This window comes from Peromyscus californicus, unplaced genomic scaffold (genome assembly GCF_007827085.1).
Source record: "Peromyscus californicus insignis strain IS unplaced genomic scaffold, ASM782708v3 Scaffold_21__1_contigs__length_65335640, whole genome shotgun sequence".
Lineage (NCBI taxonomy): Eukaryota > Metazoa > Chordata > Mammalia > Rodentia > Cricetidae > Peromyscus > Peromyscus californicus.
The window spans coordinates 15,763,011-15,789,898 of NW_026294514.1; the positions used below are offsets into that span (position 1 = coordinate 15,763,011).

A 26,888-nucleotide genomic window follows, 5' to 3' on the forward strand; every position below is an offset into this window, starting at 1 on the left:
AAAGTAGCTTTTGCCATTACAAAGCATCATTGTATACTACATTATAAATTATCCATGGTGTTATTGTTTTATGTTTTGGTTGTGTTAGGGATCAAATCCAGGTCCTTGTATATGCTAGGCAAATACTCTACCACTGAGCCACATCAGCACAGCTCCAAGTTTATTATTTTAAATAAAAGTCTATGTTTATCTTTCATTTTTTCCTCTTGACACTTGTGTATTTTAAACTCCTGGCTTTCAAAGCTTTTGTACATTTTCTTTAAGGCTGTCATCATTTAAAATATTTTATATTTTCCTATTGAATTATTGATCCTCAAACCTGCATTACTATCTTTATATTTAGTGTATATTTATATACACATTTGAATTATACTTCAAAGTGTTGAATTTCCATGTTCAAGCTAGGAATAAAATACAACTGGATTTTTGTACTAATATCTCATTTTTATAAGTTACTTTTTGAAATGTCATAAATTATGGTCATTTTTGGTACATTATATTAGAAGATATGTTATAAAGTAAGCTTTAAAATGTGGTCAAAAATATTCACTGCAGAAAAAAAAGAGAAACTTACAGCAAGTGCTAAGAAAGAGTGAGAAGTCAGTGTTTTTGCTCTCCAGACCCTGTGGGGCGGCTGCTGTTGACACGGAGCATATTGCTGTTTTAGTCACCAGCTTTATTACTCTCTGAGCAGATTACTATCCCTCAGCGTAGATTCCGGCCCTTCATGTGATGGAGAGCTGGCATAATTAATTGTGGCATTTCTAATCTCACTTAATTTGCTGTTTTAGTGAAGACTTCAATATGCCCTACTGTTTTTCCCCCAGGTGACAGTAAATATTACAGAAATAATGCACTTCAGAAAATAGGTATTGAAGTACAGCTCTTTGGAAAGCTCTATAGAGCAGGTATATGCACACAGAGGAACACTTTGTGAGAGCTCATGGGGCCTCTCTAAGAAGATGCCCAGAGAATATGAGAGATGAGGAATAGATGCAGGTCTGAACAGAGCAGTCCTGAGAGGCCAGGTATCCAGTACACATTGCTGTGGATGGATGGACTTACCTCCACACCAGTCTTGTCCATTGGCTGTTGATTGGTGTATATGATTAAGAGGATCACATTTGAGTTATGAAGTATATTTCTCTTTTAAAGTAATTTATTCCTTACTATTTTGTGCATTGTTCTGTGTGAAATTGAGGATGAGGAAGGAGACTCCTAAAATATGAAGAGAAAAATTAGTCTGTGTACCGTAGAGAGTTTGGTGAACGTGTATAAAAGAGGAAAGATTTAGGAGCCACCCATCACTCCCTGGATGAATGAGGTATAAAACTCCCTGGGTGAATGGTTCACAAATGACTTTTTTTTTTGCCTTTTCTGTATACTCCAGGACCAGTGAGAACTAGGGGATGAATTACACTGTGCAATTTATGGAATGCAGCAATTCAAAACCACATGCTAAAGCTACTAAGCCATCCCTTCTGGCACATTGGAGAGCTTGGTGTTGCAAATACAGCAGATAATTGAAATTTAGATCTTAGATATGGGCATTGTCGGCAGCCCTCCTCCAGCTTGACTGCCTACAGTCTTACAAGGGAATTTAATGGTTCATACTAATACAATTGCTGTCAAAATTAGTTAAGCATTTTAATTTTTCCTTTTTCTTATGTTTTTAAAACTCTCCTTTGATGAGGAAATTATTAATAATAAAAACAAAAGGAAATGTCTAAGCTTAAAAACACATCCAAGCTGAAGTTGAAAAATAGTCTGTGTTTGGGGAAATAGATCCAATGGAGTTCCCTTTTCATTTCTTTAATTTCAGCTTTAAAAAAAAATCACCAAAACTTGTTCTGTTAATTAAAATTGTCACCCTTCTTTGTCCATCCTGTAAGATATAAAGTAAGAATTAGCTGCTTCATTTCTTTATTTTCTATCCATGGTCCTTTAGCTGGATGGCCATGAACTTGGCTTTTTATAGTTCTTCTACCCCTTAGCTTTTTTTTTTTTTTTTAAGGTCATCAACCATGCCATTTGATCTTTAATTTTTTTTCTTGTTCTTGCTTTCTTCAGGATTACACACAAAAATAGTAAAACTTTTACTAGGCCTCTACCTGTTGTGAAACCTCCTTTTATGACTAGATTCAGTAATGATGAAAATCCAGTCAGATATTTTTTTAAGATAGCGCATTATCTGAAAGCAGAGGAAAAGTGAAAGGCTTTGAAGAGAGGTGATTTTTATGGGATAGCAACCTGGAATGGGTGTTCTATTCATCAGTGTTCGTACCAGACCTTTCGGATAGCCACATCCCCCCAAACACATCATTCAGAAAACTACTTCTGTCAGCTTTGCAGCAACACTGGTCACCAGGGGAGAAAGAAACAGAGCAACTCCATTATCATTGCACATGGATGTCATAAGCGGACCAGAATTTATACACAGAAACTTCTGAAAATGCAACTTCAGATATGACAGCGGCAAATATAAGAGACAACAGGGTTAAGCTAATTATTTCAGTCCACAGCAGTTCTAAAGCGAGAGCTATTTTTATGCAAAGGCATTCATACGAGTGTGACTCAGAGCCTGGCCTTGGGTCTTGAAGAGCTTCAACTGCAAGCAAAATGACTACTGAGTTTGTGCCATAGCAAGGGTAGAGACGCCTTGGGCTGCTCACCAATCTTTGCAGTAAGACCTGCTCACTGGGAAGTTATGACTAATACCCTATTGGAGACTGAGGATAATCACGGAAGCCCACTCACTGATGCATTTGACAATTGTACAGTAAGTGCCTTTTGATGGAGAAATTAAAATGTGACAGGTCTGAGCTTAAATGAGGAAATCAATTAAGATAAGACATGAAGTCTAGATGCATGGGTACATTGAAGATTGAATTATTCAGGTGAATGCAAAAGAAATAAATAGTTTGGTATATTGCTTTGTAAAATAATGAGTGAAATGTGATAAACTGGTTTTGGAAAATGACTGAATTGCTTTGAAAAATAATGGGAAAAACAATTTTCCTAATGGCCCAATTTCATGCTGTTTGGGCCATAACGGTAAGCATGCAGTGAAAAGCAGAGCATGCAGTACAGGGGGACAGTGCGTATGCTGGTCTAGCCTGTGTGAGGCTCTGGGTCCGATCTATGATACTGAAAAAAGAAAAAAGAAAGAAAGAAAAAAGCACAAGAAGAAAGGTGTATGCTAATTAAAAAACAACTCTCAAATTTTACTAATTTTTAAGTCCAAAGTCGGGAAACACAGTAAAATAAATTCATAACATATCAATAAAAGGTTTGTTGACTTACATTCTTTTCATTTTTTTAATCTGTTTTCTCAGTCTCAACTTTTTGTATCAATCAGATTTCTATGAGTCTCTGCTAACATCATAAAGCAAATCACCCAGAATAGTACAAAACCTACAACCTTCCATAACCTTGGTGCTGAGTACTTGCGCCTAGACACAAACATGCATCACAACGCTGATGTGGTGGCATGCACTTGGAATCTCTGTTCTGGGAGGCAGAGAGAGGCTGGTCCCTAGGGCTTGCTGTCCAGCCGGCCTAGCTTATTTAATGAGTTCCTCCTGGCCAGCAAGAGACCATGTCTCAAAACAAGCAAACGACAACACCAACAAACCAAGGTGGGTGGCATCTACCCTTTAACAGCTGAAGTTGTCCTCTGAGGTGCACACACACCTGCACACACATGAGTCTGCAGACATTTGCATCTGTCAGCACAAACATCTGCACACGAGTAAAAATGAGGATGCTTCTTTATTATTTTATAGATGATTCAATAACTCATCAAAAGAAGGTCACCCAGAAAAAAAAAATTAAACAATCCATTCAGTGATTGGATTGACAATTGACAATGCAAGAATTGACAATTTCTTGCGTCTTGGTACATTCCCTCTGCTGCCAGATGCTGAAATGTCCGTCCACTAAGATTGCCCTCAGAAGTCACAAAGTTACTTGTGGTATTTTGTATAGACATATCACCCAAGTGCACTCAGCTCCAATGGAAGTAATAAAAAGGAAAGAGAGGAGTTTCTGTCACTACATGCTTTAAAATCCCTTATCTGCCAGGAGCATGCACTTCTCTGCAATTTTGATGGCTCCGTAAAACTGTGAGGTCACAGCACTGATTAGACATGGCCATGACTGGGGCATGGTGCTGTGGCAGAAACCTTAGCCCAACTGGAGTAAAATGAAACCTCTATTACCTTCAGATCAAAGGAAATGTGGGTTAGAAATACTCTACTTATTTTTTTTTTAATTTGAGGACCTATTTTGTTGTGTCATTTGGCATTGTGTAAGTGATCTCTTGCTGATGTGATAATTATTCTCTTCAAAATTTTAAGCCATTTCTTGCTATTGTTCTTATTATCATGAAAATATATTTTGAGTCCCCAGCTGTCAGTCCAAATGGGACAGCACTAGGCCCTCCTAATGTGGGTGACAGTTGTGTGGTTTGTGGTCCCCTAGCAATGGGATCAGGACTTATCCCAGGTACAGGAATTGACTTTTTAGAACCCCTTGCTATGGTGAGATGCCTTACTCAGCTGTGATGCAGCGAGGAGGGGCTTGGCCCTGCCCCCAACTTGGTATGCCAGCCTGTGCTGAATACCCAAGGGAGGCCTTACCCCCTATGAGGAGTATGGGAGGGAGGGGAAACAGGGGTTGGTATGTAAAATGAAAAAATAAAAATATGTATATATATTTTGGGAGGGGGAAATATTCAAGTACTTAGAACTATAGTGAACTGACATTTAACCAAGTGACTACTTATACTTTCTCTTTGGTTTGATATTTTTTTCCATAAAGTTAAGAAAAAGCATGTTTCTCTGATAGGACTGTGATAATAGTTTGGCTACACAGTCAGATGGCAGGTTGTGTGGGTTGATTTGTTTACTCATCTATTCAATAAAGCTTAAATGAGAATTTACCAGGACTAGAGAGATGACTTGGTAGTTAAGAACACACTCTGCTCTTTCAGAGAAGCTGAGTTCAGTTCCCAGCACCCATGTCAGACAGTGACAGCTGTCTGTATCCCCAACTCCTGGGGATCCAATACCTCTGGCCTCAAAGGGTACCTGTGCTCATATGGCGGCATACACACTCACACACTTAAAATATTTTTAAAAGATGAATAATAGCTATGAAATAAGCTAATGAAACTCAGATAACCTGAGGTGTTTTCAGATGGCTTTCTTTTGTCATAATTCATGAGCTGGAAGCCACACCAATCGTTAGGAAGATTTGTTGAATGCGGGCACTAACATGAAGCCTTTTGGAAGGGAAGCTGAGAGAGAGATTGGTTTGGAGGCATTCTACATGAAGCAGTATATTTTAATTTCATTTCACTCTCCACTTTTCATTGCTTAAATTTCTTAACCTACAGAATTGCCTACTAATGACGCCCATTTAGAAAATCCAGATGAGGACATGGATTCATCTAGAAATGACATTTAAATTAAATCGTCATTGTCTGATAGAAGCAATTCAAAAAATGTGAATTAAGGAATCTAATTACAGTATGCTTTTACTACATATTTCTAGCAATTGCCTTGGCCTGGGTGCAGGGAAAGATGTAAGCATTAGAAGCCGAAGTTTTACTCTCTAAACAAAGTAGCCAGTAAATGAAGTGGTGAAGAATAGGTAACCACATGAATGAACATTTGAAGTTTAGTGTATACTAAATGTAAACCAGAGGGCAAGAGCATAGAACACATGATTTGCCATCGTGCAACGTGACTTACACCGGGAGGGAGGTGCCTAGGCAGGAGTTATGTATTCAATAAGATGTGACCCTGGCTGGCAGATTATGAATGGATATTCGTACTGTGCCTCTCTCCTGCATGGCAGTTCTGACAAGCAGATGAGCAGTGTAGTGGAATTCACTGCTCACATTCACTCAGGCCATTTTTTTGGCACATCTACCACTTGCCCTGTTTGGATATTGTAGTGGGTAGCCATTCCAACCTTGATCTGGAAGTTCCAACCCCCATTGAGGCTTCAGTAACTGTCATGCCTACAAGGCGGGGCCAAGAGAGGACCTTGAAGACCTGAGATCCAGATGCACCATCTCTCTTGTTGTCTCTCTTGTTTCCTGAACCCTGGACGCTGGAGGTAGACCAAGCAGAGTTCTCCAGAGAACACCGCCAGACTGCACTGTGTCTTTCCCAGGCCCTGCAACCTACCTATCCCTTCATTTGTAAGTTACACCACTAAATAAATCTCCCTTTTAACTACGTGGAGTGGCCTTAATAATTTCACCAATATCTGGCGCCCAACGTGGGGCCCGAACCCACGACCCTGAGATTAAGAGTCTCATGCTCTACCTACTGAACCCACGACCCTGAGATTAAGAGTCTCATGCTCTACCTACTGAGCTAGCCAGGCTAATACTGGATCATATACAGATGTATATGTTGAGAAAGCCCTGTAATTACATACAGAACCCTGTCTGTGCATATGTGCATGTTTACTGCAAGAAGAACCACTGTCATGTGTCACGTTGCAGGGTTGTTTAGGGACCCAAGCCTTAGTGACCTCTGACTGAGTTTACCTTTGGTGTTTCTGAAATAGAGGGCTCCTGGAGAAAGAAGGTCTTGAGGCCAAACTTTGAGATCTCTGAGGAAGTAGAAGTTACTGACCTGATGTGAGATGAGGCCCAGGTAAAAATGAAGTTAAAATGGGGGTGCAGAACTGATCTGGAGGTGACAGGGCATGATAATGAGCATGGGAAGGGAATGGGACGGTTGGGATGGTCAGGTCCTGTGGGAGGAAACTGTCACCGTTGGCAGCTGAGGAAAGAGAGCATGTCCATCACACATTGCTGCTGGAAGTGTGGGTCCACTGGAGAGTCAGGATTCACTGGACTCTGGAGACCAGAGAATCCCTGACAGAATTCTTGTGAGGATCTCTGGGAATTCTTGAGAAAAGCCATGAGGTAGGGTCTGGAGACCTTTGGAAGCTGAGGAGCCCCTACACAGTGGTGGCTTGGTGGGGGAGGGGATGAAGAGGGAAGAAAGGGGAAAGGGGGTGCTGCTGCTTCACTTGGCCCAGGATTGGGTGTCTTGAGCTGACATTGGAAGCTGGAAACAAGGGTGAAAAGAAATTGAGAATGAGCTTCGCTGCAGCAGTGGGGTTCGGCACTGGGGCCACCTCCAGCCACACGTTCCCACTCTCTGTCAGAAGCTCTGTCAGGTTCCGGATCAGGAGGCTGCAGGATGGTGAGTTCCTTTCCCGGTTGGTAGGAGCCTGCTGAACCAGGCATCCAGAAGCTGTGGGACTTAGGTGGTTTTAAATATTACTTTAACTACATTTTATAAATAATGAAAGTCATTTTAAATTACATTATAATAAATAAAATATAAGAGCATATATAAAGAAACATAACTAGCCAGGTACAAATCGGTGCATTCTCTTTTACTTCAGTTATTTCAATCCATAAATAAAGATGAGCTTTCAATTGTATTTTTTAAATTCTCTTGCCAGCGATGCCTCTGGCAATGGTGCCAGCCAGTTTGCAGCTTCGAATGCAAAGGCAGTGACATCTTCCTCTCTGGACCCTCCCTGTAGAGTCTCGTATAATAGTCTGCACAGTGAGGTTATCTTAGTACTATGCACATCATAAACATTTCCTCCTATTGAAAATTACCTGAGAGTCTTTAAGGAAAAAAAGTGTTTCTACCAAGCCAATACACCTCCCAAGTGGAATAGTCACTGCACTTCGGGTCCCCGCCAAGTGGCAGGGTCACAAAGACAAATGTGACACCTTCCATACCTCAAAGATGGAAGAATGGGGTGAAACAGACTTGTGAGCATATTAGTGCCTTTTCCAGGTCAGTGCCACATAGAGCTTTCCCAGGACTGGGGTCAGGGGTCAGCCTTTAATGATGGAGATGTGGCCTGTGCAGTGTTCAGAGAGAGAGGGATCCAAACAAGGAGAGATGTGGAAGTATGGAAGGACATTTGCCCAGTAAGCCAGGGTGCTCTATAGAGCAGTTGTGTCTAGATATGAGTGCAGAGGAAGCTTCCAAGCAGTTTTCTTTATATTTGCTTATATTTGAAGAGAACTGGAAGTGGGGGGAAATTTTACACTGTTTACATGCTAGACCATGCCAAGCACCGCTCTAAATTCTAAATTTAATAGAGGAAAGCTCTGCTTTCTGTGAGCTGGTATCTCAGCTCAGCTCCATATACCTGGACTGTGAGATCTTTTCAGTGGGTCAGTGCAGTCCCCTCAACAATGGAAAGAAATAATGTAGTTTGCCTTTGGGTTTGCAGCTCATGGTAGGGCACTTGGTGTCCGAGGCTTAATCCTAATACTACCACAAAATTAAAAAAGAAATAAAGTAGCCAGTCTCTCTATTTAAATGCAAAGGGACACTGATTTCTTCATGGGATCACTGTATCTCTTGGTCTTCTTTACAACTACTTTTACAGGATGTCTCTCAACTCTCCACTGGCTTTTTATGTTTGCTCTAGGTGGGAAAAACGAACCCTTCCTCTGCCTGCTAGAGTTCTTCCACAGCAGGTCGGGATCTGCACCTCATTTCAGGCTGTGGGCACATGATGTAGGATCCCAGGGTGGTTGAGGCTCTGGCCCACCCACTTCTTCCTTCCATGCAGCTTCTGTACCTTTGCTGCTGGCCCTCATTCAGCAGACGCCATTCTGGAGCTTACTTCAAGAACGTTTTAGGTTGTCTGAGCAAATCCTTCTTAAGGGGTTCTACTTTGTTTTTCCGTGGATCCACTAAACTAGTGAGCACATTGTTGAAACCAGAGACTTCCAACAGAGGCGGCAGGAAGGGAAATGCAAGAATGGCGAATGGAAGGCAAAATGATGGTGTAGAAAGACACATAGGTCATGGGAAAAGAACAAGTGCATGAGGCACGGCGTTGAGCTTTGTGACAAGAAATTAAAATGCTTACAAAATGTACGCACTAGGAATATGCTCCAAATATCTTTATTCAGCAGCTATGATAACTTATACATTTAATTATTCATAAAACAATAAGAATTTTGTAATATAAACTTGATTCTGTAAATTTGAGAGTTTTGAAAAATATACTAGTAGACAACAGGCACACAAATCTGCATGATGTTACTGCTTTTCCTCTTCTCCCTCCTCCTCCTCATTTTTTTTTTATTTCCTTTGGGTGCTGAAACAAGTATAGAACATATCTTCAGATTGGAAGCTGAGGTAGCACATTTTCATGGTGCACGTTGTCATAGGGAAGCCAGCAGAGAAGTCAGTGTGTGGCTGTGGGGATGCAGAGTGCACAAATGCAAAGTTCTTTAGTGGTGCATCCTTCTATCTTGGGCCACGCCTAAGCAACCCTTGAATTTGTGTAGCTTTGCACCAACGTATAAAGTGCATGCACTACAGCCAGACTTAACTGAAATATATTTCACTCAGCGAAATGAATGTGATTAGGTTACAGGTTTTGTTTTGTTTTTGTTTTTTGAGGGGTTGATGAGTTTTTCTTATTTGTTCAAGCCTTTTAACGCCAGCAGCTCTAGGAGAGATTGGATAATTACAACTGAGGTGTTAGGATCATCCAGTGGTCTATTTTGTCATGCCTGGACTTGAAATATTTGAAAATGTTGTGCAGTTTAAAGGGACAGATCAAGTGAAAGAGAAGCTGATGCTTACAACTTCTTTGATCATGTGTATACACAGACACACACACATTTTCACATGAGTACAGGTATGTGCTGAAGCAGTTATGAGCTGCAGCAGAGCCTGTGGGGATGGCTATGCTGTTCAATAACTTTACTCTTTCAGCAATAAAGATTATCTTGGCTCATCTGAGCATTGGGTGCAAGCATTTTCATGAATTTAATGATCTGGAAAAACTGGTAGGAATTTCGCTGAAACCAGATGGAGGAAAAGAACCCGATTATAAATTGAAATGATGAACACAAGCATGTCTGTCTTTGTCTGACATTTAAATATATATGTTGTTTTCTCCTTCTGTGTCTGGCACGTAGAGAAGTGCTATTTGACTGTGGGAAAGAAGGAGCGAGCGTTGAAGGAGGTTAAGGAATCACCCTGCCAAACTTCTGAACTTCTAGGAGACACAAAGCAGTCAGGACTTGAACATCTGTGAGGGAGAGTCGCACAGCTATCCATGTGGGCTTCCACAGAAAGACTGACAGAGCAGATGAGATGTTGACTTTGAAATCAGTCATATTTTTAACTTTTGATACCTGAGCCGGGTGGTGGAGCCTACTTAGATCTTCCAAATCAGAACCAGTTCTCTCCCCATCCTTACTTTTAGCTCAGAGCCGTGTTTTGATAAATAATATTTATTTAGGACACTTTATAAATCTTTACCTAGGTAAATACCAGAAATCAAACATAGATAAACCAACCAAAAACCTCATCAGGTAAAAATATGTAAATAATATGCATATGTGAGGATTTTTGCTTTTTAAATTTCATTTGTCTTCTCAATGTAATTTAGATTTCTGGGAAATATTAATAATGAGCTCTAACTGTGCTTATTATTAGAAATGAGAGGAAAGGAAAAGTCAACAAAAGAATACAAAATAGAAAAGGAGGGAATCATGGTAAAGTCAGAGAGTTTTAGTTTTCATTCAAGTATTCTTCATGCGGTACATTTGTTCCTAAAATTACATAGACATGAATATGTTAATAAAGAAGCATGGCCACAGGAGGGGAGAGTTTACATCTCCAGGAAACATTTATTTAAATGACTTTTATATGTGTTTGCTCAGCTGAAGCTTGCTTGTCTTGCTACATCACACAGCCTCACCATGTACTTAGCAAAGACATTTTTTAATTGGAATGAATCAGAACAATCTCTCCCCCTTTTACAGACAAGGAAAGTGGGGCTGCGGTGTTCTGTCTGCTCCCTACCTAAATCAGCTATGGTGCTTGGGTTGGAACTCTGCTTCTGCTGAAACCAGAGCTGCCTCCCACTACTGCAGTCTTTCCTGTTGTAAGGACTAGCCCGCCTTGTCAACTTGTGTGGATTTTGAATCACCTAGGAGACACACCTCTGGAAACACCCGAGAAGCATGACCAGAGGTGTGCCTCTCAGGTGATTCAAATCCAGTCAAGTTGACAATCCAGGCTAGTCATCATAATAGGTATGGCTAGTATGTTTGCGTTCAGTTGCAAATCTAAATTTTAGAATCCTTGACTTCACCTTGGACAAGTCATGATCCTTTTACTCTTGAGTATGTTCATGTATAAAACTGAAATAAGAATGCTAAGAAAGCTACCCAGGGTTGTAGTGAATAGATATCTAATTACTTGTGAAATATTTTGGTGTCTTTGAAAGACAGTCAAAGTGTTCCTAAGATGCAGCTACAGTTTCTTTTAGTGGCTTTAAAAAGTGGTAGAATCCATGGTGGGAGCTACAGCTTAGTGGGAGAGCACTTACCTAGCTAGGTCACATCCTTTAAGCACTCACCATTATACTCAAAGAGCCTAGGATGGAGATTCAGGAATCCTGAAACACGGTTTTGTCATTACTACAGCAAGTAAGAGCGGAGAGTCGTTTTACCATCCTGGGCCTCTGTTTCCCTAAGTATACACTTTATAGTCACTGACTATAGGGGACTGGAGTAGGCTGGCACCATTCTCTCTTGGCTTAGTTAATATTGGTTATGGTTTTGCCAACAGAAGTTAGACCCACACTTCTGCTGCCAGGCAGTGTTCTAAAGCTCCTATGTGTTTTCTACCTTGCCAGAGTGGCAACAACAGAAATCTGTTAACAAAAGCTCTCAGGCTCTGTTGCCCCAACTCTAGGGTGGGGCCTAGAAATGGGCATTTGTTTTTACAAGACTTTGGATGGTTCTGATACATGTTAGAGTTTACAAGTTACAATAGAATAAAGGAGAAAAATGTAACTTAGTTAACTAATAACTTAACATTTAAAATGTTTTCTTAATTTCTAGATGCATAGTTATAAAATCCAGTAGTATGAAGGTAGGAAATTCCAGGCCTGTTGAGTTGCTAAGACTGAAACATTTAGGGGGCGTTTCATAAAGCCAACAGAGACTTCCCCAGCAAGGCGCTGCCTGCAGCATGAAGAGCATGCATTAGGTAGAGTTAGAAGAACAGTTCCTGACTACTGAAATGCATGTTAATTCCAAATGTGTGCATAGCAAATACAGTTTGTTTTTACTTTAGCAGGATATTTTTGTTCTAAAAAGTAAAAACAAATATTCTGAAATTATGCCCAGAATTTTAATCTTAAAATTTACATTATGTTTATGTATGAGCACCAGGCACATAGCCTCCCGTTCAAATCTTTTCTGTATAAATGTTGCTCTTACTCTCATTCGAAAATTCATGTGTGATTTCAAAAGAAACTTGTAGCTGGCTTTTCCGAATGCAAATCTTCTCTTAAAATGCACTGGAGGTTTTGAAACATAACTCAATTGTAGTTCAAATTTTATGGGCAAATGGTTAAAAATATGGGGTGGGGGGCAACAAGGCTATGTATCCTCCACCTGTAAGTCATGGAGAAGTGTCTATGGATAAAGAAACTTGCTATAGCTCTCATCTTAGAAATGAGAAACCAAGCTATAAAACTGTTTAGCAGTTACAACCAACCAGGGAACACAGTGAGAGTTTGGGTGGGCTTTTCTTCCAGCATTTTCCGCCCTCACCACAAGTGAGATGCCTGTCTTAATGGCACTCCATAGTGAATACTGTACTCTCTCCTGGATGGAACCAGCAACTTGTATAAGCTGTGAACGACAGAGCAGTAGCCTGGCGCTGACACTGTGATGACCCCTGAAGAGAAGGATGCCTTCCAGGTGCCTGGCCCCTCTCTGGCAGCCTGTGAGCACTTGCTGTCGTTAGCACCAGTGGTAACGAAATGTAAACACCTTTACTTTCCAGCTGCTGCTAATTGGTTTGGGAATATTTGTGTAAGTGTTGATTTTAAAGCTAAAAATAGCAGTGCTGTTTAAATCCAAGGCGTTCTGGCTGTCATTAATGCTCCCACGATCCTGAAAGTGTTGCTAAAAACGTTCGCTCTTTTTAAAATGTAGTAATTAAGCTTGTCTTTTTGTGAAGGCCACATATACGTTGCTCTGATGTGGTCGAAGCTGTGACAGATATACTTAGAGTAGCCAGGTATGGTGGCCTGTTCAACATTGCTTGGAAAGAGAGGATCTTAATGTGGGTCAAGCAAGACAGGCTTTACACCACCACCCTCTTTACATTCTAGGCAGCTCATCTTAACCCACGAGTTTAAGACAGCATTAAAAATAGAAATTGCCATCACTTTATTTTAGAAATTAAATATGGACCCTCCAAAGCATTGTGTTTCTATTTCTAGAGGCAAGTTTCAGGATTTTTAAATCACATAATTAATATTTCTCCAACCTGAAGTTTAAGGACTATGGAGGCTGTTTAGCACCCATTATGTCGACCTTTTAGTTAATCGGAGTTATTTTTGTCCCTCTCCTTCCAAATTTAAAAGTCAAGATTTTACAGATTTTTCTCCAAGTTATTTAAATAGGCTATGAGGGGAAAAAATTCTCGTTTTCATTTTTAGATAGGTGTGAGTTTGTGACTCTTCATTTCATCGTGTAGTGGATTGAAAGAAAAGCTGAAGTGTGCTTTAATCATTCTGTGTCAATAATTTTGAAGTTTGAGGGGAAAGTGATTTTTTAAACCTGGTAAGAGACAGCTGTCTTTGTCTTAAGATTTCAAGCACTCAATGCTAGTGTTGTCAGAGTCCATCAAGCTGGCCTTAGGTCTTTGTGGAGTGCCTCCAGCATCTGCCTTCCTGCCTCATCCCCAGAGGATACTAATTAAAGGATTCTGATGTTGCAGTATACAGGAGTGATTTTGGCAAGTGACAATCACTGCCCGTTAGCTGAGATGATATACTGTAGTTTCTGCCTCTTTATGATGGTTGTAGCAAGGCAAAGAGGGTTTTGATGCTGCTTTTAAAATAGTGGAACTACTATCTAAGCCATAAAGCTTGTGGATGTGCTTGCAAAGGACACCGTCATTTGAGCAAGGAGGAAGCTTACTGAATGGGAAAAAATTTATCATATATACGTGCATATATATGTGTGTGTGTGTGTGTGTGTGTGTGTGTGTGTGTGTGTGTGTGTGACATAGGATTAGTATCTAGAATATACAAAGAACTAGAAAAGCCTGAACATCATGAAAACAACCCAATTTAAAAAGTTTCTAGAATTAAGCACAGAATTTTCAAAAGATGGAACACAAATGACTGAGAAACACTTAAAACATTCAACAGCCTTAGCTATCAAGAAAATGAAAGTTGTAAACACTTGGAGATTTCATCTTACCCCAGTCAGAATGGCCAAGATTAATACAACAAATCACAGCTCATACTGGGAGGAATATGGAGAAAGGAGAACATTTATTCATTGTTAGTGGGAGGGCAAACTGATACAACCACTATGACATTCAGTAGAGAAGTTCCTCAGAAATCTGAAAATAGAGCTACCACAGTATTCAGCTATATATGCAACTCTTGAACATATGCTGAAAGTACTCTGTATATACTTGCTTATCCATAGTCATTGTTGCTCTGTTCATAATAGCCAGAAATCATAACCAGTCTAGATATCCATCAACTGATGAATAGATAATGAAAATATGGTACATTTACACACAGGCATATCATTCATGCATTAAGATAAATGAAATTTTCAGATTAAATGGATGACAATAAAAACAGTCATCCTGAAAGAGGTAACCCAGACCCAGAAAGACAACCATTGCATATTTTCTCTTATATGTAAATGCTAGCTTTGCAGATTTAGATATGTATTTTATTTTATTTTTAATGATTTGTGTGTGGGAATGTGCGTGCATGAGGCACGAGTCCAGGTGCACACGAGTCTAGAACACAGTTATCAGTTCCCCGGAGCAGGAGGTTAGGCAATTGTAAGCCATCTGACAGGGGTGCTGGGAATTTACCTCAGATCCTCTACAGAGCAGCAAGCACTCTTCACTGCTGAGCATGCCTGCAGCACAAAGTGTGTGCTCTTTATGTGTGCAGTTGTTGACATGATTACTCTCAAAATGTAGGCAGCTCAGAATTCCCCTTGGTCAGAGTATCACACTGCAATTGGCCCTGTATTCATTTCAAATTGTAGTTGACATTCCAAATTTATAGCACATCAAGTATAGTGTTGATGTAAATTAAAGCTTTACTTGTCATATAACTAAAACTAGATGGAAAACTTCTTAATCTCCAATAAGTTAATTAGAGCCAGAAAGTATATTCTTTCCCTGCCATAGTTAGAGATCAATAAGAAAGTTCCACATGGGAGAGAGAGAAGACAAACAAGTTATAGAGCTGAAACTGTACACTAAATATGGTTTTCTTTGGCATTCTGGTGATATATATATATAATTAGAGATAGAACTGAAAGGAATAATTAATTAACTGCCACTTTTAAATGTTCCTGGATTGGAGTGATATTTATCATTAAGATGGCATCATGATGTATAGATTAAATGTGCTCTCCATCAAATCCTCAGTGTAGGAGGAAACTGACAGACGTGCTGGATCTAAAACTGTTGTAGACATGTAAGAGGCCCAGAATATTGAGCCAGCATGGAAAAACAAAACAATCTGGAAGAACCACACATCATGATTTCAAGCCTTAATGCAAATCTAAGGTAGTCATAACTGTCTGGGGCTGACATGAGAACGGTCATATTTAAATGAACAGAATTCAAAAACCAGACTAGTCATCATGTGATTCTTCACATCTGCAGCATCAAGGTGATGGGCACCCCAGCTAGAAGACTGTAGCTTCTGTCCTTCAGACATCTGTTTTCCAACCTCATCCTAGAACTTCTACATCCCCACTTCTCAGAAACTAGAAGAAATAATACATTTTTTAATCCATAAAGTTTTGAGATAGTTTCTTATATAGCTTTTAAAAAACAGTATAGAAGGCTCTGGCTGATGTCTCTGAGAACCATATACAAGCCTCACACTCTTACAGACAGATAAAAAGCTAATGACCTGGGCATAAATGTGCTTATCAAATACCTTGATATGCATAAGCATCACAGGTTCAAGGATTCTGTTAAATCTTTCTAAGTATTTTTTTTAACCTTCCCAATCGTGCCCTGTTTTTTTTTTCTGTATGAATTTATCAAGCCCTTCCTGAATATAATATGGACATTAAAACTTTCAGATATTTCTCTTTTTAAAGATGCTTTATCTTAAACTGTTAAGGGTTCTTTAACCTCAGAGACTGTTCTTCCTTTAACTTATCTATATGGAGACTAGAAAATTGAATTAAGAAAAATATCTTTCACAAAAACACAAATATCTGTTTGAAATATTGCTATCCATTTAAAATAAGAGACTTTTTTAAAAAAAGAGTTTAGGGAGCTAGAGATATGGCTTAGAAGTTAAGAGCACTTTTTGCTCTTGAAGAGGATCTGGTCTGATTCCCAGCACCCACTTGGTGGTTCACAATCATCCATACCTCCAGTCTCAGGGGATCCAATGCCTTATTCTGACCTCTGTGAGCACCAAACACACACATGATTCACATACAAACATGGAAGCACAAAAAATAAAGTTAATAAATCTAATAAATAAATGTTAAAAAAATCAGGAGATCTGGGCATGGTCACAGTGCATGACTCGAATCCCATTCTTTAGGAGGCAGAGGTCTCTGAGTTCAAGGTCAGCCTGATCGATAGAATGAGTTTCAGGACAGTCAGGTAACAAACATTTTTTCCATACATTTGCTTCTGTCCATGTATTTGCTTTTTTCATACATTGCATTGTGCTAAGTGCAAGCACATAGAGGTCATTAAAACTTGTTTCTCACCACTTAGCAATGGAGACTACTTTTAGTATTTTTTTTTTCAAACTGGTTTAAAATACAATCCCCAAACCCAAGGCTGAGTAGCAGGAAGTGAAGCCATATATTTCGCAGCTTTTAACATGCTGCCTTGTGCAAATGGCCCATTTGAGCATTTCAGACACCAAGCAGGAGAGGAGCAGCACACTCCGAAAGTACTGAGAAGATTAACACCTGTTTCCAGTCTTAAAAGAAATGGGAGCAAAGTGTCTACATCCAGAGTGAAGCTATTTCCTCACTCATTTGAAACGATGTGTTCAAAGCTTCAATTCTGTATGCGCAGCATCTACATCCTATGACTTTGCTTCATTCCAGAATTCCACCCAGAACTGGGAAAACAGAGAAGTTATGAATGGTGAACACACAGAGCTGCTATCATCGCACAGAACGAAGGATACACTGAGGTATTTTCTTTATGCAAAGAGAATGTCCTTATTTATTTAAATTTGGCATTATTTCATTTAATAGATTTTAATTGTTCTGATTTTGCAGGAAATACCAAGAAAAGTAGAACTGTTTAACGAAGCACATTTCAATTCAAACATCAATTACTTATTCCTTTCTCCTATTTTCTACATAATATATGAGAACCTTCCTGAAAACCACAGATGTACAAATAATCCTAGAGGCTTCCAATACTCTCTACATCAGGACTTTGTTGGTTTCTTTTTCATTTCTTATACATTTTATTACATCGTGTTCTCTTTCACCCTTCTCCCTATAGGCCCTACCAAGTCATCTTCTTCCAAGTTCCTGTATGCCCCCCAAAATCGATAGGCTCCTCCCCTTCAATAATTATTGACACATACACATATGTGTATTTGTATGTATATATGTATGTATATGTATGCACAAATATGTAAATGCACCAAGCTGAGTCCATTTTTTTTCTGTCTGTGTATATGCTTCAAAGGCTAACTACTCTGTAATGAACAACCAATGAGGACTCTCATCTTTTGGAAAAGCCAATTCTCCCTCTCTCAGCAGTCAAAAGCTGCTTGTAGTTCCTCATCGACTGATATTGCCATTTGTGACAGTCTTGTGTTTGCAGCCATTTCTAGGGGGGATGGGTTTACAGTAGACTTCTTGATATTGTAGCCCCCACAATCCTTCTGCCCTCTGTCCCTTGATGTCCCCTCAGTCACAGATGGACTGTGCTGCAGATGTATGCATTGAGTCTTGCTCCCCACAGTTTAATCTCTGCGTTCTATGCAGTTGTGGCTCTCTGCAACAGTCTCCGTTTGCTGTACAGAGAAGCTTCTTTGGTGAGAGGGTGGTAGCTACACTTATTTGTGAGCATAAGAATAAGATCTCGAATGCAGTTAGAAATTAAGCTGGTCTAGCAAAGTGGCTGATAAACTCTCTTCCAAGGCCCGTGACGTCACTACCCTACCTCTCCCGGGAAGCTGGCTAGGTTTCTAGTACCAGGCCTTATTTCCCTCCTGGGCAACCAGGATTTTTCAATTGCTTTTTCTTGTCGTTGCCCTGCAGTTTATAGAGCTCTCCAGAGTTCCTTGTGTTTGAGGGGTTTGCTTTGCCTCTAGCTCTAGAAGTCGCTGCTGTGGTTGTGTTTACACAATCTCACAGTATTTTACTTGATGCTTGTGAGATGAAATGGCTCCAGCATTGTTCATATTATTAATGAAAGTAGATCTTTATGTGAAGTCAACTATTGCTCTTCTTAGCACTGATCTCTGAGTCTACAGCCATAGTCACTGCCTGGATACAAACCGTATCTCCCTAATTCATCTCCCCTGGCCTTAGTGTCTGGTCTATAAGAGAAATAATAGGGTGGAAGAGTGTTTGCCTAATATGCATGAAGCTCTGTGTTCAATCAATCCCCAGGACCACATAAGTCAGGGGTGGTGGCTCACACCCATAGTCCCAACACTTCACATGAGAGGTAGACCAGGAGATTCAGAAGTGCAGCATTAGCCTCCACTACACCGTTGAGTTCAAGTCTAGCCTCAAAAGCAATAAAATAAAACCTCTTCAGAATGTTGTTATTAGGATTTTTGTATTACTGTTTATAACTTTATTATTTAATAACATATATAAAATACTTTGAACAAGGTCAGAGTAAGCCTTGTATTTGATTATGTTGCTACTATTATTTTCTTTGTTGCAGGTTTATTATTCCCTGTACAAAATTCTTGGGGCCAGAAGCATTTCAGATTTTAAAGTATTTTTTTAATTTTGGAATATTTGTGAAGACAGTACTGGTTGAATATGCCAAATCAAAAAATTAAAAAAAAAAAAAAAACAAGACCCTGCAAAGTCTCAATCTCTTGGAGCATCATATCAGTGTTCAAAGGCTTTAGATTATGGAGCATTTTGGATTTGGAGATTTTTTAGACTGGGGAGGATCACCTTGTATGGTTTCCATTAGTGTCATTATTTTCAGGAAGATGGGAGAAGAAAATGTTGGTGGGGATATGGGGCGGCGGGAGCGGAGAAATGGGGATGAATATGATCATATTACACTATATCAATGTATGATATTCTAAAGAATAAAATAAAATATGCTCAGAGAAGAGGCTAAGAACAGTCTTTACAGTGTAGAACGTTCAGCTGCCGGGGCAAGCTTGCAGATTAGACTTGTTTTAGGTGTTGCAGGTGCTGGGAAACACTTAGAGCTGGAAACCATGTGCAGCTGTTACAGTGTCGGCATCCTCACGGGGAAGGGAAGCCCTGACAGACCGACCGTAGTGCTTGGCAGAAAAATAGGACTTTGGGCTCACTTCCTTGCAGGTAGCACAGACGCTAAGTAAATAGTTTGTAGAGTCCATGTCAAAATGACCTACACCTGTTACACGCCCACGGCCATTACTTCAGCCTTTCTCACTCCAGCTAAGCTATTACAATAACTTACCATCTCCGCTCACCAGTGTGAATCCCTTCTTGCTCTCTAATTGAGTCTCTGCATAAGAACTGAGTATGATGTTCTAAACTGCATTCATTTAGCGATTCTTTCGAACCTTGAATTAGATAAGGTCTAGGTTTGAACACTGGCTTTGTACCTTGCTACCTATGTATTATTGGACTAATTACTGAACATCTTTAAAATATTTCCTTTATATGGAAAATGACTTTTATGATCACATAGATTCTGGGAAGATTAATTAAGGTACATTACAGGCAGCTGACTTAGTACATTGCTAAATGAAAGGCTGAATAATTACTAATTGCTATTGCAAGTGTCCTCGTCATTATTACACATATTATAGTTCATTGCAACTCTGTATTATCCCAAACAAGACTGAATCCTCAAAAGCATTTCTGCCACCCCATACAACTCTTAGAATATAAGGAACATATTTGTTAAATGATTGACTGAATGGATAAAACAAATTGCTCAATGAATCATCAGCATAGCTATGAATTTAAAAGCTGGTAAAAAGATGTTCTCTAAATAGACTTATAATATGTGTGTCCCATGAATCCCCAGTCCTCTGGCTTTGATCATAAAATACAATGAAGTAAAGGGCTTCACTTGGGTAGTTTCCCTCAAATACTGAGAGCATCTCTTTTAACAGAAAGCAGTATGTTCAGAAGACCTTCCCTTCCCTCTGATTGCCCTGACATTTTGGACCTCACCTTGTTGCTCAGCTCCCCTTCCCCAAGGTTCACCTCTCTAGATTTGCCCATTTCTCCACCATGTTTTCTTTTGCCTTCTTTGTCCATGAAAGCCATCCAAAAGACAAGTGATTTACAGAGCCCAACTCAAGGTATCTTGATGTCGCCCTGACGATTTCATGCTTCATTCCTAAGTAAATGTTACGCCTGTATTCCCTGGACACAAGATTGTTGAAAAAATTCACTGATTGGTCTCAAATACCAAACTCTCCATCATCTTTTATCTTTTTAGTTGTTCCTGCATATAACTACCTGGTAATTCCTTTTAAAACACAGTTATTATCACAGTCTTCCTCATTACCAATACCTTCAGTACCTGTTTTCTATAAAATTAATTATGAGCCTTTCTCTGGGAATTTACCCAAGTACCTCTACACGTGGTTGCCAATAAACTACTTGTCCCTGCCACACCACCTACTCTGGGCTCTTAACCAAGCAGCTATAGACATGAGACAGTTGCTAAGACAACACAACCCCCCCCCCCAAAAAAAAAACAAAAAAAAAAAAACAAATATCACTGCCTGTTCTGATGTCTATCCCAGGACCTGCCTAAGCAACCTGATATATGGCTGCCAGTGCTAAGACCCTCCTCATCCTATCCCATCACCTGCCCTGGAACCTTACTCAAGAAGTTGTACATGAGCAGTTAAGACCTTAGTGCTTCCCAGTAGCTGCTGAAGTAGAATCACCCTAACATCCCCACTTATGAAAGACTGAGAACATATCCTGCTTGATCCAAAACTAGCTGAGTTAGGCTAACAGCAAAATCAGAACCAAATTCCCATTCAACAAAGGTAGGCTAGAAACTCATATCAAAAGATATAGCCAACAACTTAACCCTAGGCACCAGGTTCCAGTACGAAAACATAAGCAGGATCAAAGATCATCAATCCTATAGCAATGGTCCCAAAGGTGAACAACTTAGACAAATCTCAAGACCCATAATTTAAAATATTTATTTTTATTCACATGTACGCACATGTGTCTGTGTATGCATATAGAAGAAAATTTACCAAAAGTAAGGAAAGGGGTGGCTATAGAGGAACAAGAGGCACAAAGAACACTAAATAGACAGGACGAGGGATGGGGAAAACTTCCCATCTCATATTATAGTTAGAACACTAGATATACAGAATTACAACAACAGAAGTAACAAAAAGAAGAAGCCATTGAAAGCTGTAAAAGAGAAGTCACAGGTCACTTATAAAGGCAATCCCTTTAGACTGTTAGCTGACTTCTCAATGGAAATGTCAATATCCAGGAGAACTTGAGCAATGTAGAATTCCTAAATGACTGTAGATGATAACATAGACAACTATGCCTGGCCAAACTATCTGCCATAGTTGAGGGAGAAAGAAACCCTTTCTTTGGCATAAATAGATGAAAGGAAGTTGTGTCCACCAAAATCAGCCCTATTGGAAAGAACACGATGGACTGAAGAGAAGGTTAAGCACAGCCAAGAGGCTACTAAAAGATATCAAAGGACACTCCTGGAACTGTTATACAGCGAAGACCTAGGAAAGCTACCTACAAAGCCATGCAATTATAACAGTCAACACATATCGTTCAGTAACTTTAAATGTTAATGTCCTCACCTCCCTGTCAAAACTCATAGGTTAGCAGATTGGCTTAACAAATGGAATCCATCACTTTGTTGTCTGCAAGAAGCACACATTTACGTTCAAGGACAGACACTTGTCCTCCAGTGAACAAACACACATCAAGCCAATGGAACCAGCAAACAAGCAAGTATGGTATTCTACCATCTGACAACATAGACCAAACCAAAACTAATAGTAAGAGATAAATGCCATTTCATTCTGATCAAGGGAAACCACCCACCAAAAGTCCATGACAATTCTAAAGATAAATGCACCAACCCCAGGTGAATCCAATTCCATAAAATACACAATACTAGGCATTAAAGCCCAGATTAGTCCTAACACAGTAATGATAGATGACTTCAATACCCAACTTTCACCAATCCATAGGTCACCCAGACAAAAAGTAAACAGAGAAACATCAGCGTCAAATGACATAGCAGATCAAATGAACCTAACACATATCTAAAGAATGTTTTACCCAAACACTGCAGAACACTCCTTCTTCTTCTCAATATCTAATCTAGAAAAGACCACATATTGGGGCAGGAAGCAAATATCAGCAAATAAGGGATTATTGAAATAATTCCTTGTATCTTCTGACCTCCTTTCTTCCTACTCTTCTGTTCCCTCCTCTTAGTCCCCTCCATCTCTAACATTAGAGCCAATAAATGTGTCCACAGCCATTCTGCTTCAGCATCTCAGTGCTGTGTCCCATCCACCTGCCCTCTTCATCATCTCTCCTTTTCTGGTGGAAAACCTTTTTGTCCATCAGGGTGCCTCCTTATGGCCACCTCCCTAAGGAAGAATTTCCTGAGCTCAGCTTACTGTATCCTGTGCTATCTCCTTCTGATTTACATGATTAGGCTCCTGTGTTTTGAAACTTCCATGCCAAAGGATTTAAGGACTCCTGCTGCAGTTCCCAATTTGCCTCCTGATTCTACTTTATATAAATGGTGTGATCCTGGACACGCTTCCACTACCTGTGCATTAGCTTGTTCTAAAATGGAAGTGATATAATGTGTGTATGTTTTTGATGAGTGCACAGTGTAACACTCAGAAGCCAACTGTCACTTTACCTGCTGAATAATGCTCTGTACTGATCTAGACTGCTTCTTCTACTACAGGCTGATCAACCATAATCTGAGAGTTTAAAAACCCCAATTCTCTAAATTTCAAAACTTTTTCCATGCTGATTGGATGGCAAAGTAAAAAAATTCCACACTTCATCTTATACACAATGTTATTAAAAATTGTAGAAAATTACCTTGGACTATGAGTAAGGTGTATATGAAACCTAAATTAATTTGTTGTTTCGACCTGGGTCCCATCGCCTCCTTATATATGTATGGATGACTATTCTAAACTCTAAAAACTCAGAGATCTGAAGCCCTTCTGAAGTCAAGCATTCAGATACAGGGCACTCATGTTATCCTATTGCCCTTTCTCACTATTATTATCTTTTCCAGCACTGTCTAATTACTTATGTCTCACATTCCTTCTAGTTTTGGGTTTTGTTTTCTTGATTATTTGATTTTTCTTTTACAGAACTCTCCCATAGCAGTGGCTGAGTTTATAATAATTGAATTAAAATAATAGAATTCAAACAGATTTGTTAATATAACCCCTCCCACCAAACTAGGAGAATTCCAATCGATGCATTTACAGCCACTGGATGTCTCTACAGGGAGCAAAGTCCAGGTTCATGAGCAAAGCCTTACTTTAGGCTTCCCTAAGTCCATCCTATTTGCATTAGATACAATGGGTCTGTGGCTTAGTCCCTAAAGACACAAACACATCTTGTGACTGTTTGTTAAAACTGTTCTTTTTCCTTCTCCATTGAACCAGTATAGTGAAGGAGTGTATCCTTTCAGCTTATGGTGTTTTAAGTCTTAGCAATGAAACTGGTGAAATTAAAAAAAAAGAAAGTTATAATAAATTATTCCTTTAAAGACCATAAATTTTATTTGTTCCCTTAGAAAGTGCCAATAATCCAACTAGGTATGATGACATAGTCCTATAATCCAGAGGCTGAGGCAGGAAGACCACAAGTTCAAGGCCAACCTGGGCTACAAAGTAAAAAATCAGTCTCAAAAAGGGAGAATGAAATTCTTATCATCATAGAAATGGCAAAATGTTATCAATCCCTTTATATATGTCAGATACGTATGTGTGATGTGTATGAGTTGTTTTCCCTTTCAAATTAACATCTCTGTTGAAAGTATCCCAAATCCCAATGACCTCATTACAGAAATGAGGATACTGAGGCTTGGCATCTAGGTTTAAATAACTCAGACAGATACTGGACTCCCAGTCACCCGTGGGAGAAAAATTGTCCTATGTCCTTAATCCTTTCTCTCCAATTGAGAGGCTGGAGACTGTTGAGTACTGTTAGTGGAAATCTTGTCCATTTGTCTCGGGATGAAGGAGCAGACCTACAGACATCTACAGCACATGTTGCATCATCAGCCTGAAGCTTCAGTTCCTCTTTGTCAATAGAAACCAGTTGAAACGCTTTGTGTCTAGCTTTCACAGGGTAACTGTCCATAATGACAGTCTCATCTTTATCCACTGAGCTGCAGCTCTGTCCATAGTTCTGTCCAGAGCTCTGAGACTGGCAATGGCTGGTCCCAGTGAGTGCTGAGTCAGCTCTGTCACATGGACCTTAAGGAGTTCAGCCTGCTTAGCACTGTTGACCTAATGTTTGTAGGCATCTCCCAGAATAACTATTTTGATCTGAGGGAACTCTAACCGCTTGTCTGGGCTGTGATCCTTACCTCGGTCCCATTTTTGTCTGTTTCTATGGTTTGTTTTACCCTCCACTCCTGAAATATCATTTCTACCTCATTGTCTGTATTTTTCCTTCTTAGTCACCCTAACTACTCATGTAGCATGGTCTCTGCACTGTCCTCTGAACTGGAACAACTGGACTCCAAATACAAATTGTACTCTGGAGTTTATCTAAACAAAAAACAATAGGAGCATGGTTTCACATCATTGTGAAAGTCTTAATGTTGAGATATGTATTGAGGTGTTTTGAGATAAATAAGTGTGTGTGTGCACTCCGCCTTGCTGTGTTTATATGCCATGAGGTGTATACATACAGACATTTCCACACAACATCAAGTACTTAGAAAATGGTGGTGATTCTCCTTTTATAATTAATAAAAATATATAAACATATCCATGCAGCATCATATTTCAGATACTTTTCTTTGCATGTAGAAGCAACTTATGGATAAACTTTTATAAAATTAGGGCCTGATCTATGTAAAGATTCAAATGTCCTCTTTTTTAAGCAGATCTAAGTTTCGGTGAATGTTTATTACAGTTTATAAATTTACAAGTCCACTATGTCCCCCCCTGCAGGGGGTAATAACCTTTTTTGAGTACTCTAAAAGTTCTCAAGAATCTCAGTTGAAGAATTATGACTGTTGTGTATAAGGGAAAATTAGAAGCTTACCCTGAAAAAGATAGAAAGAAAGAAAGAAAGAAAGAAAGAAAGAAAGAAAGAAAGAAAGAAAGAAAGAAAGAAAGCTTACTCTGAAGTGTAAAAAGGGAATTTCATTATAAAAATTAATTTTAGAACCTGAGTCTTCTCCAAAATTTTAGTGGTTTTGAGTAAGACAGAATAAAGAGTAAGATTTACTTTGTTGACTTAAAAACACGAGATTAATAATTACTAAAATAGTATTATGCATCAAATTATTTTGCTTTACAAGACAAGTTTTGAGTAGACTTAAAGAAATATTTATAAAATAGAAAAAACTGAATTCCATGGAAGGCAATCTCTAGAAAAGCCATTTATGAGCTGAAATCTTAAAGTCTGCCCTAGACTAAACACTAATATTTAGAGCTTGTATATTAAGTGTGGGTGATATCCACGTGTATACAAATGCTTGATACATCTCTCAGCAGAGAGCTGTGTTGGTGGGAAAACTCTAACAATTATAAAGGGGAAGGTAGTCATGACTTAGTGGTTAAAAAAAAGGTTAGTCTCAGTTTTTAAGTTTTTAAAATCAGTGTCTTTGGAGGTGACCTACTTTCAATGCTTATATTTAACTGTAAATCTATTATTATATGAGAATTACTATATTGGATCATTGAAACCTTTACAAGTTTCCGTGCCCAGCGAGTGTTTTGCATTCAGGCTTACAATGCGTATCAGTGTCCATCCAGAAACACCTGTGTTCATATCTGTCCATGCTCACTCACACAGAAACAAGCCCTTTGTTCTGTAGCATCATGCTCAGCTTTGCTTGCTTTGTGATTTTCTTGCAGACCTCTTATATAGTCTGCCTGACTGAACAAGTTGAATGTATCGACAGTATCTGAGTGAAGATCATTTGAAATTTATTATCAGTTTTGAAATTGCATCATCTCCCCAAAATGCTAGAGACTGCCTTGCTTTTATTTTATATTATTAGTTTTTTTAGTTCTTACTGATAATAGGGTTGCAAGGAAAACACATTAACAATAAGCCTGATCTACTGACTAGCATATACTTAATGTATTTATTTTAGATTGCTGATAATTTTAAAAGATACTTCATGCAGGGTGAATTCATCAAACACTTTGTTTTCGTAATGCCGTTCTCAACTTTCCAGCAAGGAGCCAAATTTTTACCATTTTCAATTTGGAGCAGAAAAGTATCTGAGGCAGCTGTCGCTCTTAATTTGACATCTAGTTTCAGGTCATTTTCATGAGAATGGAAAAACAATAGAAACATATTTACAGTTTCCATAAATGGGATGCTTGCTCAACTTTATCATTTTCCT

General features: G+C 39.2%; 1 protein-coding gene across 1 annotated transcript in view; it reads left to right on the forward strand.

Moving 5' to 3' along the window:
* Pard3b (par-3 family cell polarity regulator beta) overlaps window positions 1-26,888 on the forward strand; it is a 986,690-nt gene that overhangs the window by 478,019 nt on the left and 481,783 nt on the right. The window contains exon 5 of the mRNA XM_052749631.1: window positions 17,189-17,277. Within this exon, the coding sequence (XP_052605591.1) occupies window positions 17,189-17,277 (89 nt within the window). The remainder of the gene's footprint in view (window positions 1-17,188; window positions 17,278-26,888) is intronic.